This window comes from Carassius gibelio, chromosome B20 (genome assembly GCF_023724105.1).
Source record: "Carassius gibelio isolate Cgi1373 ecotype wild population from Czech Republic chromosome B20, carGib1.2-hapl.c, whole genome shotgun sequence".
NCBI lineage: Eukaryota > Metazoa > Chordata > Actinopteri > Cypriniformes > Cyprinidae > Carassius > Carassius gibelio.
The window spans coordinates 21,184,216-21,200,539 of NC_068415.1; the positions used below are offsets into that span (position 1 = coordinate 21,184,216).

The 16,324-nt window shown below is 34.5% G+C and overlaps 1 protein-coding gene and 2 long non-coding RNA genes across 7 annotated transcripts; 1 reads left to right on the forward strand and 2 right to left on the reverse strand.

Moving 5' to 3' along the window:
- Positions 1 to 1,847: 1,847 nt before the first annotated feature.
- On the reverse strand, positions 1,848 to 5,360 carry LOC127983614 (uncharacterized). 4 transcript variants are annotated; one of them, XR_008160461.1, is made up of 5 exons: positions 5,269 to 5,360; positions 3,199 to 3,259; positions 2,797 to 2,954; positions 2,613 to 2,705; positions 1,848 to 2,059 (listed from the first exon to the last, which is right to left on the reverse strand). It is a non-coding gene; the product is annotated as an uncharacterized LOC127983614 (long non-coding RNA). The 4 variants fall into 4 exon arrangements; XR_008160463.1 differs by having other exon boundaries at positions 2,797 to 2,984; positions 5,269 to 5,297; XR_008160462.1 differs by lacking the exon at positions 5,269 to 5,360 and adding an exon at positions 3,847 to 3,898.
- A 732-nt stretch (positions 5,361 to 6,092) lies between these two features.
- ptger2b (prostaglandin E receptor 2b (subtype EP2)) lies at positions 6,093 to 12,076 on the reverse strand. Its single transcript, XM_052585541.1, has 2 exons — positions 11,163 to 12,076; positions 6,093 to 10,363 (listed from the first exon to the last, which is right to left on the reverse strand). The coding sequence occupies exons 1-2, from the start codon at positions 11,952 to 11,954 to the stop codon at positions 10,070 to 10,072; spliced, it is 1,086 nt and encodes a 361-aa protein (XP_052441501.1). The 5' UTR covers positions 11,955 to 12,076; the 3' UTR covers positions 6,093 to 10,069.
- Positions 12,077 to 12,428: 352 nt separating this feature from the next.
- Positions 12,429 to 15,664, forward strand: LOC127984297 (uncharacterized). 2 transcript variants are annotated; one of them, XR_008160568.1, is made up of 3 exons: positions 12,429 to 13,476; positions 13,865 to 14,013; positions 14,723 to 15,664. It is a non-coding gene; the product is annotated as an uncharacterized LOC127984297 (long non-coding RNA). The 2 variants fall into 2 exon arrangements; XR_008160567.1 differs by having other exon boundaries at positions 12,429 to 14,013.
- Positions 15,665 to 16,324: the final 660 nt, after the last annotated feature.

Consider the following 16,324-nt stretch of genomic DNA (forward strand, 5'->3'; position numbering starts at 1 on the left):
ATAAGAGTTTAACAGTTAAATAACTGGCTTACTTGTGTTTTATTTATCTATTGAATATATTGAATTAAATGAGAGACTTGATTGTTATGTGGCAAGCATTTTCTATGAATGCTGCGTACTGTTTATATTAGGTTTAATGAGAGTAAAGGAGCATGTTTACAGTGGTGAGCCAGCAAACACAGACCATAATTTGTATCCTGATTGAAAGAAGCTTTTGAGATTTGTTTCTCACTCACAATCAAGGGATTACATTTCCCAGTGGTCGAATCATGTCTAAATGTATCTCCTTTACAAAGAAATTACAACATCTGTTTCAAAGAAAGAAGAAACAAAGAAGTTATGTTGAGCTCTGAGAAAACTCCAGCAAAATATGTGATTATTTATCCTCCTGTCATGACAGTAAAATCATCATCAAAACGATTAACTACATGAATGGAGAGGAGGACAACAGTGTTTTTGTTATGTGTTATTATTATTATTTTATGAAGTAATTAAAAAAAAACTAATTTGAATAAAGTCATTATTATAATTATTATTTTTTGCACACAAAATGTATTCTTGTAGCTTTGTTAAACAATTACGGTTGAACCATTAATGTCACGTGGACTATCTAAAAGTTGTCCTCTCAACGTTTCTAAACATTGATCGTGTAAGGATCCTTGCTCTCTGTGGAGGGTCAGAGAGCTCTCTGAATACATCAAAAGTTGTGTCTTTCAAATATAGTGAAGTTAAAGTCATAAGTTTCGAGAAAAAATTGTTACTCAGTTAAAGTACAGATACACAAAAAAGTGTACTTAAGGACAGTGATCAAGTAAATGTAGTTCATAAATGTCCACCCCTGGGTATTTGTGTGTTCAGAAGAAAGGACAGACAGCCACTGTGAACAGTGAAGATTTGTGATGCTAAAGGCTGCTCAGAAGACAGCATAGTTCCAGAGTAAACACAGCTGTTTTCACTTAGACATGCTAAACACTTGGTCTCTGTGGGAACCAAGACATTTCAGTTTGGTCATAATGAAGGTTATAACAACTAAGAATGTCTAAAACACTAGCAGGCCTAGATAGATTGTTTTGCTCTGATTTTAGGGGAAATCTGGGGCTGGTTGCGTTAGCTGTCCGTAAGTTACAACGTAACCTAGTTTTAAGGGTTTTAACTTATCCACTCAGCATATAAACAAAATTAATGGAAGCTTTCGGCTATGAAAACAACAGATTACAGCTTGACTGAATTGCATTATTTTTATTTATTTTGTATTTATTTTAATCCCACCGACTTTAACCCTTTAGAAATGCACTACTGGTCAAAAGTTTGGGTATCATTCTAATACACTATGGAAGTTCTAAGCCGCCATGCATTATAATTATTTTCATTTTTGTCTTCTCGTTATAACGACTTAACTTTCTCGTTATCTCGACATAACGAAAATCGTTTTTTACACCGATTTGCTCCACAAATATTAATAATGTTTGATCACATTTTGTGTGATACTTTTTCAGTATTCTAATAAAAGTGTTTCATTGGATCAAAGTAAAAAAATTGCGTCAACTTGTTACATCTAATTACTTTACTTTTTATCAACTTAAAATTTTTACTTTGAAAAGAATTAACTATCTATTACTTAGCCAAAGCAAAAAGTATCTTTGAATCAAATAATATTTTTAAGTTTAATGAGATCTCAAATTATACTTTGTCTTAATGTTTTTTCTTTGTATTAACTTAATTATTTTACTTTCTATCTAACCAAATATCCAAACAAATACAATTTAAAACATTGATGTAATATGAAAACAAAAATTACTTTCAGAATGTGTAATTTTATCAACTAAGATGAATGACTTCAAGCATCAAACATTTGACAGTTTATTTTATCATAATAACATCCTGATACAAATACACATGCACAGGCACATGCAACAGAGGGCAATTAATTGAGTACTTCCACACCGTCAATGACAATGGAAATGTCCAGTGCAAGACTAAGAGCATCAGTTTCACGGATCACAAAAAACGCCATGGTGGTCTTTTCAAATTCTCTCTCTGCTTCCTCCCTCTGGTCAGCCTAAAAATATAGGAGAGAGTAAATTGAGGGAATGTGAAAAAAAAATAATAATAACAAAAAATATCCCTTCATCTGAAAATTCCAAAATTTATTTAGCTTTCCTACTATGGAGGTCAATGTAGAGCCCAAACGTCTGTTGCTAACTTTCATTCAAATACCTTCATTTGTGTCCAGCATAAAAATAAAATGTAAACGGCTTATTACAAGAGTAGAGTAAGTGATGAAAATTTTTGGGTGAAGATGTACTTTTACACTTTCTTTAGCTTTGAAAATGCTTTTAAACACTTTGTACAAGCAAACGCTCGTACAATGTGTTGACCATTGTAGATAATCACAGACATATTCGTGGAAGAAAGTCACACAGGCTGATGTGTAAATGATAACACAATTTAGTAATTTAACTATAAAGTGATATGTCACTACCAAATCGAAATTTAGTTAGGATGCTTTGAGGGCGAGTAAAACATAGGGAAATGTTGATTTGGTAGTGAAATATAACTTTAAGGCAAACATGGTTGTAGAATATTTCAGTAGTTTACATTGTCTATATTACCTGGTATTCTTTGATCAGACAGCTTGCATCTTCACCAAGGTATGTGATCAGGCACTTCAGCAGGCACTCTCTTCTGATGTCTATGTCCAAACTCTACAAAATGTTCAAGATGTATTGTTTTTATTAGACCAATACACTACTAAATTGATCGCCACAAGCAAATTTGTTTGCATGTAACCAATACCTGATCCATAACTTTAATAGTGTCCTTAGTTTTCTCACGGAGGGCTCCACCTTTGCTCCTAATAACCTGGAGAAGCTGAGAGCTGTCTGTCTGTCCAAAGAGGCCATAAATCTTGATTGTAGAGGTAAGGTCGTGATGCGAAAAAATTCTGCATTAATCTGTAAGAAAGAGAAACAGAAAATAGACTTCTGAAAAAAAAAAAAAAATTTACTTTGAGGACTAGTTGTAAAAGACATATGCACACAATGCATTAAACAACAAAACATATAATTAGGGCATCCAAGACATTTTCACATTGAGTTACTTGCCAATGAGAATGGTGAGGTAGAGCATAGGAGAGAAGAAAGATAAATAACAAAACTTATCCTCCAAAGCAAAAATTAAATGGTGCAAATTACTTACGTTTTTCATGTGACTGGATTATTCAAAACCTGTCCTAATTGTTGTTCAGCAGTACCCCGTCCTACAAAAGACAAAATGAATTAACCACCTGGCTCACATAAACAGATCACTTATTTGCGAGTATGCTGGTCGACACAATAAGTTAAAATAAGTGTTTAGGCATGTCACTAAAGACATGTGTTTGGGCCTTCATGTAAAGCTAATGTTAATCATGAATGAGAGACCATACAAGTAGGCAGAGCGAATAACTTGCGAACATGAGTTTCATAAATCAATAAAAATCATCATAATATATACCTTCATAAAAACGTTAAGTCTATACAAGTGTCTGAAGCGTGCATGTACTTTATACATGTAACGTTAGCAGTACAGTATCGCACTCCAGCATACCCGAAACAGTCTTTATACTACGTTTCAATATCAATCCATCTCACCTGAAGCAGTTTTCTTGTATTATTTTATTTCCACTCGGTTTAACATTGTAATGAGGGAAACGTGTAAACCTTCTAAACGATTTAGAGCAGTCAAACTAGTAACGTTACGTTAATACTAACCGTATGTAAAACACCAGTAAAACATAACATTTTATGAAATCATACACGTATAATTTTAATAATACGGCCCAGATGTACGTTTAAAATTACTTACCAATTTTCTTTATTCACGTTTTACCACGCCGAGTTCATCCATGCGGTTTAACCAAGGGGCAAGGAACTCGACCGGAAGTTGAAGTCGGGTGGGGGCTGCCATCTTTTAGCAGAACTTCACTTGCGTTAGCATTCCCATTGACTCCCATTCATTTTGGCGTCACTTTGACAGCGAATAACTTTACATCTGAGGCGTTTAAAGACTCTGTTTGTCCATTATTTATTTCTAAAGATACACGACAATGTATAAAGGGCTCCATTACCTTCTATGTTACATTATGGCCCCGTATAAACAGTTTTTGTAAAAAATAGGCTAACGATTGCGTCATAACCACTCGGCTCTCTGTCGCATTACCGTACAGACAGGAGGAGAAGCTCGCAGACAATTAACTTAATATGGCGTACTGGCGTTACATTTTAAAATACTATACAAAATAATTAATCAGAATACTTACTCCTGCTCACTCACGTCAAAGAACTCCCCGCTCAAGCTCGCCGTCTCTGCAAGATTAACGATGGCAGTTTGCACGCACAGCTACTAGAAGATTTACATCTGGCAGACAGGTTGCTGACGTCTTCAAGCTTCGTTTGAGTCTGCGCGTCAGAAACGGAAGTGCTAAAAAACGCTAAAACTGGGCTTCATTTGTCTCAATTGAGTTCCAATGGGGTCGCTGTGTCCATTTCTTTTACTGTCTATGGGTTTAACAAGAATGCTGAACGTCCTCACGCATGACCACGGATTACGTTATAAATCACGTGACAATGGGAACCAATATTTTAAATTTCAATTTACAGAAATGTATATTTTACACTAACAATACATTCTTTTAATTTTAAATTGACCAAATATTTACATAACACTGATGGCTAGACAGAAAATGTAATGTTTTGAGTTAGATCAAGTAACGTTATAACGACTTCTTTAGAGTAATGACATGCCATGTGCACTTTTTTTCAGTGTATTGACTCAAATCTAATGTACTCCCAAAAGTTTACACTCTCTTAATTCATAAGTCACTGTGTTATGTTTAAGCTAATTAAGACGGACATTTTCGACATATTTTGTGTATATATTTTAATATTCAAACGGCAGGAGACAGTGCTGACGCTGTGGGTCTCGTGCGCGTGCCTCCGGTGTACAAGCACAGAAAGCCGTTGTGGGATTAACGATTTCAGTTCTGTTTCGCGGCTAAAAGCGGTTTTAAAATAATCAAGCTCTTAATTTTTCATTGATCCATGATTCTTTGCTCACTCTAACGTGTCAGTAACTTCATGCAATCCGCCCAATTAAAGATGCGTGGGTGTATGTACATGTGACAAAACACACCCATAAAACAGTTAACTTATTCAAACGCATCATATAACGTTACATATTTATCAGATGCAGTTACAGTAAATTAAAGCATTTTGTATAGTTACTCACCGATATTGTGGAACTGCTGCCAGCCGCAGGATGTGAGGGGAAACAAGATGGCCGTCGATCGTAAAATTCTCAAACCCAACCTCGATTACGTCAGTGGTCACGTGGTTTACACAGAACGCAAAATTATTGATTTGATGGGTAGCAAATAGTTTAAATTAAACCAACAAAACTTAGATTTACTTTAAATTAAAGTAAATAATTTACTTAAGCTCAAGAACAAGACAGAAAATTAAATAATTTAAGTCAGATTAAGTATAAAATGTGCTTTAGAGTAATGACAGGGCTGTTGCACTTTTTTCAGTGTACCAATTCTCACAATTAACTAACTGGATATTAGCATGTCTGTTATTAACATACTGGCTGTTTATTAGTACTTATAAAGCATATTTATTTTGCATGACCATATTCTACATCCCTACATCTGCTGTAATTAAATGTTGAGACTAATCCTAGAATTTCATCAGGAAAAATCTATCTCTGCTGTTTCCTTCTTGCTTTTCAGGAATGTTTCCTCACCTTTTCAGTTTACTTTAATGATGTGCTCATGTTTTTATGTTCCTTCTGATTTCAAGTGCTTGGTTGTTTAAATCAAGTTCACTGGTTTACTGATTGTCATCTCTCTTTCTGTCTTTCTCTCTCTGTGTGTGTGTGGGTTCGCTTCCTCACATGATGCTAAGTTTTGAGTCTGTGTTTGTGTGTGTGTGTGTGTACACCACTGCATGCTTTACCACAGTTCACCTGCAAGGCTGGTTTTGTGATATGATCTTTTAAGTACGGATGTGAGAAACAACCTAGAACAAGTTTGTCATTGCAAACTACATATAATACTGCAGTTATTTATTTTACATAATATAGCCCACTGTAAGATAATTTGACATATCATGGTTTAAATAGCTAGTAAACAAAGGGATCAGTCATTTTGTAAAGCTCAACCAGGATTTGATCTAACAATTATATTTAAATGTAACTATTTAAAACATTTTATGATTCAATTTAAAAACCAATCAGTTATTTTAACTTGTAATAATTTTGGTGGAAATCTGAGATTAATGCAAAAAAAAAACATTGCTGATAAAGCTACTGTTTACTTGAGAGTGCAATAAAGGTCAACACATTTCAGAAGCAAACACACTTGTTTAATGACGCATGTTTAAATTCGGTGAAAGTCTTTAGAGCTTTGCGTGGAGTTCTGTGAGCACAAATTCAATTTGGGTTACAGAAACCTCTTCTCTTAATTCTAGAATATTTCACAGTTACTAAATGGATTTTTTTTTTTTTTTTTTGGCTATACCTTTCAACAGGTCGTTATTCAGTGTGTACTGCTGTCATGCAATCTTTAATCAGTGTTGTTTTTGCATTTTGAGGTGATATTTCCTCAGTTCGTGTGAATGAGTCATATGACAACACATGCTCTTCAGAACACTAGCCCTGTCTCAGTGTGATCACAGTGCATTGGAGGATGTTAATGACTTCTGGAGCCACACAGAGAGAAAGACGACGTCAAAAAGCAAAGACAAAAAAAAAAATTGTTAGTTAATAAAAATATATACACCATTATTTCACTATGTTCAAAGAGTACTTTGGTGAAGCTAAGAATGTATTGTACCATTCTTGTTTATTTTTATTTTTTAAAGGAAATCTCAGTAATAAATAAGTAGATATAATCCTTGAAATAATGCATTTGCATACATCTAGTGTGCTTTAGTGCTGAGTTTGTTGGTGCATTCAATTTCTCGTGGTAAATTTGTAATTATGAATTTAATGATTGCAAGATGGCGACCATTTCAGCAAGATTTTTAAACTAAAATGATAAATGAAGAATGTGTTTCAGTCCGTGTTTGCTTTGATTGATTTATTTATTTATTAAGTGCTGTTAATTGAATTGTTATATATCCTATCATTCAATTCTTTTACAATACTGTTGTATTTTGTATTTGCTCCTTAAGTTTTATTGTGAAAAAATTTCAATAAATGTATCATCAATACAGATGTTACATCTTATTACATTCATTCCATCTGACGTTTTCTCACTGAAACACCCTCGCAAACTTCATCTCAAACGTTTAATAATGACTTTGTGGCAGCCTTAATGTATATTTAACTCATAACATGAACTGAACCATATTTACAATTTAATATTTATTCATTTATTTATTTATTTTCTCCTCCATAAAGGCTTGGCTGTTGTTAAATTTGTCTTTAACTTGTTTATCATTTTAAAATGTCTTAAATGTGTTTCTCATTTAGTATGTTTGTAAAAAGTTTCACAATAAATAAATAAACGCTTACTTACCACTTGTTTATTTTGTATTTGTTTTTATTTTTCACATTTTTTTGGTTTCAGTATCAGCACAGTGTGGGCATATTTTCTAAATGTTTGGGAATACAACAGGACACCCATTACTTTTTCATTAGTCTGAGAGTCACTGTTTCACTATTGCAATAAAAAATGAAACAAAAAACAACATGCAGAAAAGATTAAACTCAAATCAGGAAATTACCTGCAATGAATAACATGTGTTTTAGACGCAAGCTGATGTGTATTGTGGGAAACAACAGAACCGCTTAAGCAACCTCTGCGTTTCCCAGGTCATTATTTAGTCGACAAAGCATAACAGTGGCTGTAAAATAGCAGATGTGCAAGTTTGATTCTGTCACTGTAATGGAATTAATTCTCATAAACCAGAAAGTGCCTTTTCAGAGAATATCTGTCATAGTTCTGGAGATGAATGCCAAGTTCTGCATGTGAAAACTATAAAACCAAAACCACTAGAGGAAGTGAACTGATGGAAAGAATCAATCACTGCCATTAAAATGACATTCTGTCAAGTTATACTGTGAAAGGTCATGTATGATGACTCAAAGATCTGCTAGACTCAACTCCGCATCTAGAGCTATACATTCATCTGATTAGGGGTCATAAAAGAGTAATAGTGTTGCTCAAGAGGCAGAATGAACATTTCCAGTGATCCTGTCGATAAACATTACTGCTTTCAAGTGTTCTAGAGACAGCCACTCTTAAAAGGGGTCTTATGATGCAATTTCAAGTTTTCCTTTCTCTTTGGAGTGTTACAAGCTCTTGGCGCATAAAGAAGATCTGTAAAGTTGCAAAGACTAAACTCTCAAATCCAAAGAGATATGTATTATAAAAGTTAAGAGTCAAACACTCCCCCCTAAAACGGCTCGTTCAACATCTCTACATCACGACGTGGGAAGATTTGCATAACCCGTGTTCATCCAAAACATCTTAAATTGTGTTCTGAAGATGAACAAAGCTTTTACGGGTTTTTAACGACATGGGGGTAAGTGATTTATGACAAAATTGTCATGTTGGGGTGGAATATCCCTTTAAAAATAAAGGATCGTTGTTGGCATTGATGGTTCATCATTGTAATCTTTCAGGGTTCTTTATTGTGGGAAACCGTTCTTCAGATTATTAAAGAAAAGTATTTATTTATTTAGAAAGAAATTGTTATTTTAAAGACTGTTCATACAACATACAATGGTTGTTTCATTGCAAACCTTTTTGAAAGCTTATTTTAAGAGTGTGGGACTAAATAATCCCATAACGTCTATGGTTTCAAACATTTGCACTTTAAAATGAATCAGAAATTATCACTAAAATGCTTATAAAGGTAAAGTCCATTTAAAAATAAGAAATCTGTCATCTTTTATGGTCCTAACCTGTCTTTCTACTGCAGAACACAAAAGAAGATATTTGAAGAATGTTGAGGAACCAAACAACATTGGAGTCAATTGGTTTGTATTTCCATTTGTATGGCTGTGTTTTATTTCTCAAAATTATTCCATAGCTCTTTATCAAACTGATGATGTTACACTTTTAATAACTACATAGAAACTACTTTTCCTCATATTACAACAGACATTTATATTTCTATATAGGTCTGAATATAACTGTAAAGAATTTGTTTAGGATTTCTAAGAAGGCCATCATATTATCCTTATCCATTTGTCTAATAAAGCATAAATTGTGCATTACAAATGTTGTTGGCTCTTTGAATGAAAGCATCTGCCAAATGCATGAATGAAAATCTACCAACACCAAGAAAACAAAATGTGTTGTGTTTATCGTGCATGTAACATGGTGATTTTATCAATACTGAGATTTCCTGACTATTGCATTACTTTAAAACCATCTTGTAACCTCAATATATTCACAGTGTAAATATCAATATCATCAAGACATTGCTAAACAGACTGATCCAAACATGTTGATTTCCTCAGTTCAGTCTGCTTCATCTTCCCTCTAAATGACTGTCTTCAGTCATGGGACTTTTGCAACGTTCAGTCAAGCTGTTGAGCTCTTTCAAAATGAACCGACTTACTATGACATGATTCAGTCCTGCATACATTTGCAAAAGAACGCAGAAAGCAAAACTGATATGGCGTGAAGCCACACAAAGAATGTCAACCGCATTCCCCACGAAGTTGAAACAGGAAGTATACAGCTCTTCATTTCAGCCTGTAAATATTTATTTCGATTTACCATTAGATTTCCTGCTGATAAAGAAACACTTATTTTCCTTCCGATGTACAAAAATGTTTTAATCTCCATAAATAAAGGCAATAAATAAGTTTACTTTGCTAAAAAAAAAGAGTATATACCCTGTTATATTCTCCATGATGTTATAGATGCAGCAGCACCCATCGTTTTCATCCTCAGGTCTTAGATCTATCTGGTCAGTTATCCAGTGACGTGGATCTTCAGTCTCTGTTATTTTCATTATATGAGTGAGCAATCACTCCACAATCTTTCCCAAACAAAAAGAGGCTTTAGAGATCAGGAGCCAGCAGTTCCAGGAATCCCTGTGTATACTTCCACCGCGCTGCCTCCTTCTGAATCTCCATGTGGCTTTGACTGATACAGGACGGGAGAGATGCTATGGACCTTCTCCTGCGTGGGTTTGAACTGTGTCTTCTTGCACATCTTGTCCCAGAGGAGACGAGGTATTGGGGGACTGAGGATGATGAAGACCCAGGGGTCTATGATGGGGTTGGCCGATACTAAAAGAAGGGGTATGCGATCATATTTCTGATGAGCTTCTTTGCAGCAAGTGTTGAAGTACACTTGAATCTGCGGAGAAAAGAGCACAGTGTGGAACTGTACTTTGTGCATAAACAGTAAATCAAAATATTGAAGTATAAACAAAAACATGTTACACGGTGAACATTTTGTGAAGCTGCTAAAATACATTTTGAATAGTGTTTCTAATAACAAATAAAACCCTAGTAATCTGCCATGTTTGTCATGATAATAAATGTAACTTGGTTCAATATTTAGTCAAATGCAATGCTATTTTTAAGTGTGCCTTCAGTGTAAAAAATTATTTTAAATTACTAATACCTACTTTTATATCACTACGAAGTAATCCAACAGTTTATTTTTCAATTCACTAGGCATTGTTTATCTTGCAATAGTGCATGGCTAAACAATAGTAATATGAAAACGGGAATACATACAGTACCACACCTGAAAATGTCCAATAAATAAATACAAATAATAAAACTTATTTATTACTATTGTAACTAGTAGCAAAGTACAAATGAAAAGATGTTATTATGTAAAAGAATATGTTGTTCATAGCCTACTAGTTAATTAAAGTAAACATAAAACATGTTCAACAATAAATATGAAAGACTTTTGTCGTTTTAAGATGCTTTGCTTGCTTTTTATGTGTCTTTTGCACATTCTGTTTAGGCCTAGATGAAAAATAACCCATTTCTGGCACATTTACAGAAACGTTCGTGTGCATTAACAAATAGCTATACTTAAAAACACAGTTACACTTGTTACTGTTGAGAAATGAGTACACTATCTGGAACATGGACACTCATGCAGAAGTGAAGTTTGAAAGAATTTGGACAAGCCTTACCACGAGAGGAAGAGAGCAGATGACGAACGCCATTGTCATGACCCCGAGCAGCACCAGATGTTCAACCTCCTTCGCGATGGACCGAGGCTTCTTGAGTCCTCTCTGCCGCGGGACGGAGCCCCGGTGCGCCTTGCGTCTTCGGTACATGAGGGAAAGATGATAGATGACGGACGCGTTGCACAAAACCGTGAACACTATCATGAGGAGCAAACAAGACGCGTAGATGATATTGAACACTTTGTGCTTTGTCGCAGACGTGTGCGTCTCAATGAAGCACCACGTTCCGGGACAGTGCTGAACAAACTTCCCAAATCCGAGGAAAGGTGTGCCGCTGAAAAGAGCGCACACCAGGTATATGAGCGCGATGGTGATGTACCCGCAGCGTTTACTCATGCGCTTCTCGTAACAGTAAGGATGTCCGATGGAGAGCCAGCGCTCCACTGCCATGAAGAGGAGAATGGCGAGAGTGACCAGACTGAAAAAAGTCATGGAGAATCCAAAGTGTCCGCAAACCAAACGGTTTTCACTCATCCCGAGCAAAGATTCATTTCTCAAGTACGCGGTTAAAACCACGGGACTGACGGAGAAAGTCCCGAGCAAATCCGTGAACACCAAAGATGTGACCAGGACTTGGAACAAGGATGCGGATTGCTTCCTCCGCCGTATTTCCAACAGAATTAAGGCCACCACGTTCCCAAGGACGCCGGCGGAAAACATGAACGCAGTTGTTGTAGGAGATCCACCAGAGACAGTGGACTGCTCATGGCAATCGGAACTAAGATTTTGAGCCATCTTTTTATTTTATTTTTTTCTGGGGAGTAAATTTTAATTTAAAGAAAACCAAATATCACAGCAGAGAAGAATTAGGATCCATACTTATAGTGAAGCCGAACTTTTACGCACAGCCCATGAACTTCCAAACGACCGTGGCAGGAAATGAGGAGGAGTTTAAACGTGCTCTGATGTCTACAGCTAATGACTCACCACATCGAAGTAGACTTCAAATTAGATCAAATTATTCATATTGTTTTTTACCTTTTCATGCTACTTAAAAATAAATCGCAAAATTATGCATAAACGTAAAATATTCATAAATATCCATTACAAATAATACATTATAGAACATCCTATGTTTTTATACTTAAAAATAGTACTTGAAATAAAATTACATTACAAGCTAAATGTAATATATATATATATATATATATATATATATATATATATATATATATATATATATATATATATATATATATATATATATATATATATTCCTGTTTTTAATTTATATAGAGTTTAAATAATGGGTATAAAATCTTGGTTCATCATCTGCATGGCATCATGACGCCTCCATGTGGAGAATATTCTAGACACAGACGAGTTTTAGGAGAGAGGTGGATTATAGGGATTTGTTGGGCCAAGTGTAATTTCGCATTACAAAACATTAAAAGGTCAAACCCTGTAAGAGGACAATTTTTATATGTTTTATATGTCAAAACAAATATTAGCGGAAACAGCCCACCTGTTAAAAATCCCTTGTGAAAAAGAAGTGGGCTTAATTGTTTTAAAAGTGTACTTTTTTGTACTTGAAATCTCAAAAGTATACTTTTTAAAAAGGTGCAGCTTGCAGATAATATGATATAATTTAAATTAAAGGCCACTGTGTACTTAAAGAGAGTACTTAAAAAAAACTTCATGGTAATGTATAATTAACTATTACTTAAAATTTCATTTGACATAATTATGATTTTATTGTGTTTTAAATAAGTTCACTCATTTGATGTTACCCCATCCAAAGAGATATGAGCTGTACTTGGATGCCCGAGAGGCGTTTCAAAGATGGACCGCCGAATGACAAGACTTGTCTTAAAGAGACTTTTCTTAAACACACATTTAAGTGCTTTGATTGCAAGCAAAAGTTTAACAAATCTAAACCAAATTAAATAGCATTCAAATAGCATGCATTTGGTTTCTATTATAGGCTACACTGCACTGTTAAAATGACTTTTAGTCAGGTGAATGAGTCTAACCATGTAGTCTTTGGACTACACTATGAATTAGAATAAGTTCAACTTGAAAAGAAATGGAAAGCTTGAAATAATATGCAACCACGCAGTGTCTCTTTTGTTTAATGTCCATGCACCAAAATACTACGTCATGACACCGGACTACTTAATCCAGAGTTTTGAGAAAATGCAAGGTATGCCATGTTTGTGTAATCGCGATGCGTGAGGAACAAACAAGAAGAGAACAACGGAGCGCCACATTTGAATGATTACAGATGATACTTTATGTACTGCAGACGATGAATCAAGTAAGTAGTAATCTTTATATAAGCTTTCATTATTCATAATTTAGTCTTGCCATTCATGCGGCTTTCACTGTAACGCGGCAGTTATTGCTATATGAACTCGGGAGGTGAATTAACTGCGTAATTTAACTCTGACTGCATTCTGATATCAGAGTGTGATCTTTTGAAAATACAATATTTTATTTTAACTACACGATTTAAGATTAAATTTAATGCTACTGAATAAAATTCAGAGATCCGATCTTGTAATATTTAATGTACATAATAGATATTATAACCACCAGTAACAATCAATATATCAACCACGTATTAGCAATGTTAATGCTAATAAAGATATATATTCCCACCTGTTCATTTACAGATGCCACTCTAATCATCATATATTTTACAGGTAACAAACCAAAGGATGAGGACAGTAGCTTTTTTTGTGCCAGCCATGGTAAATACAAGGACGTCCTTCATGAAGACGTGTGAGGGAAGCTGGTAAGGCAAGATCATGATCTCCCAGCATTCTACTACAATGTTGCCCTGATGATTGAGGTAACGTTAATTAATCTGTTAGGTTATGCAGATGTGGTCAAAAGTTTACAAACACCTTTTAGAATATACTGCTTCATCAGAGCAGTATTTGTAATTGTTTAATGATTCTACCCCTCTACTCTCTTACTGCTTAAATTATTAACACTTTGCTGATACTACAAGCATGGGCGTAGGTTTAGGGGGCGACATAGGTACCTCCGCCTATCAACATTTTGAGATGACAAATTTGTCCCCACCAATATTCAGCAAACTCCTTTGAACTGCTATTTGGATCTTTGCACTACTATTTGGATCGATTCTAACGGCAAGGACTACGACAGTACAAGAAACGCCGTAATTTGATTGGCGGCGGGGTATCTAACAGGCTACACGCGCGGGCCGGGACTACTTTTGTGCTTGCACTAGCAGCAGTGAGCGGGTGGTTTTTGTGCACGGGCATGTTGTCGACGCCGACGGTAAGTTACAAGGGCTGTCTCTCTGCCACATACAAAGGCCAAAGTAAAAACATTTTAATATTCCGTTTTTTTTTTGTTTTTTTTTGCCAAACCTGAGCTGAGACCAAACCTACGCTCATGACTACAAGGTGTTTAAAAACTTTGGACTGCAATTGTGTCTATTGCTTTCACTCAACTGAACCATTTATAATGACTGGATATGTTTTATAACAATGGTTGTTCTTCTGGTTTTTTTCTTCCTTTTTTTCCTTAAGGTTTTTTTATTTTTTCTGACTTTCCTGCCTCTTTGAAACATTTCCATTTCCAGAATGTGGAGAGATGGTGTGCAGCTTCATGACATGTGAGGTTTAGTGCCGATGGACAGCTTCTGGGACATTGATAGCAACAGATAGCATTTTCCAGCAAGTTCATTTGGAGTTATTTTTGTTGTTGTTGTTGTTTTTAATCAATTAATTTATTTATTTAGTCAAACTTGCATTCACTAATGCTGGAGTAAGATTTTAGAAGAAAACTTTCGGTCCTGTTTAATGTTGGTGCTAGTAAAGGTTTGAGAACTAATGGCATGGTTTCACAGACTACGCCAGGATCATAGGACAATACGGATATTTAAGTCATTTTCATTAACATGCCTTTCATAAAACATTACTGGTGTGCATCTTGAGACAAAACAAAAGCACTGATATTTTTAAAGATCAGTCAGTGCAGTTTTCTTTCAGATGAAATCACCCAGAATTACATTTTAGTTCAGGGCTGGTCTTAAGCCTGACAAGTCTGAAACCAGGGGTACAAGTACCACAGTTTGGTAATGTTTTACAATAAGGTCTCATTTGTTGTACATGGAATTATTATTTTCTTGATGTTTTATTTATTTATTTTTTGTATTAAGTGTGTATGTGTTTGTGTGTTAGTAATTCTGTATGCTATGGGGATAGTAATATCAGTAAATTTTGACCTTGTGGACATTTTGAGGAGACTTACACATCTTACGGAATTATGTTTTCTATGATGGCGAGATTAGGTACTTTTGTATGCAAGTGATTTTGCATTGTTCTCCAGACTTCAACTTCTTTTGACTTTAACTCCAGGAGTTAAAGTGTTGTAAATTTGTATAGTGTTGGGTTTATCTTGTGCATAAGCAAAACATTTTTGAGTATTTGTTTTAAAAATTGTTTTGTTAATAAATGTAGAGGGCTTTCCATTTGGTTCCATTGCATTGATTGTAACTAGGTAATTAAGAGATTTTTATTTTATTTTATTTAAATATACAAAATTTCAACTTCATTGCCAGAGATATATAACATTGAAGTATATTTTATTTCGTATTAATTGCTTAATCCGAAGTACATGTTTACCATATTTCAAAGTACATTTAAAATATACTAAAGTCCCACTTATGTGGTTTTAAAAAAAACACCCAAAAGTTCAACTTATTGCTTTTAATATAACGTTAATATGTGATTCATTTGAAATTAATTACAAATACAATGTATTTAAGCAGTGAAAAATCATTTAATTTGCACTTATGTTTCTTCTTTTAAAGTAGCTATATTATTTTCGCAATAAGTACACTTTATAAAAGTATACTTAAGTGCACTTATTTTTCACTATAATTATAAAATGTCATATTAAAACTAATAAACATTAAAGTTAATATCTTTAAAATGCATGACTTTTATTAGAAATGGGAACCAGTAATATCACATAATTTTCAATTTGAGATCATAAACTAAAAGAAGTGTGCTCTTTTATGTTGGCCCATGTGTTCATTTCGAAAGCAATGATCATTTATCATCACAGTATCATCATGAAAATTATCAACTTTATCTTTACGTCAACTGGAGTTCCACAGGGAACAG

Excerpts from the sequence above, each read along its gene's own strand:
- ptger2b (XM_052585541.1), bottom strand. The coding sequence starts at position 11,954 with ATGGCTCAAAATCTTAGTTCCGATTGCCATGAGCAGTCCACTGTCTCT. Across the intron at positions 10,364-11,162 it reads TCTGCTCTCTTCCTCTCGTG|ATTCAAGTGTACTTCAACAC; the intron begins GTAAGGCTTGTC and ends TTTTCTCCGCAG.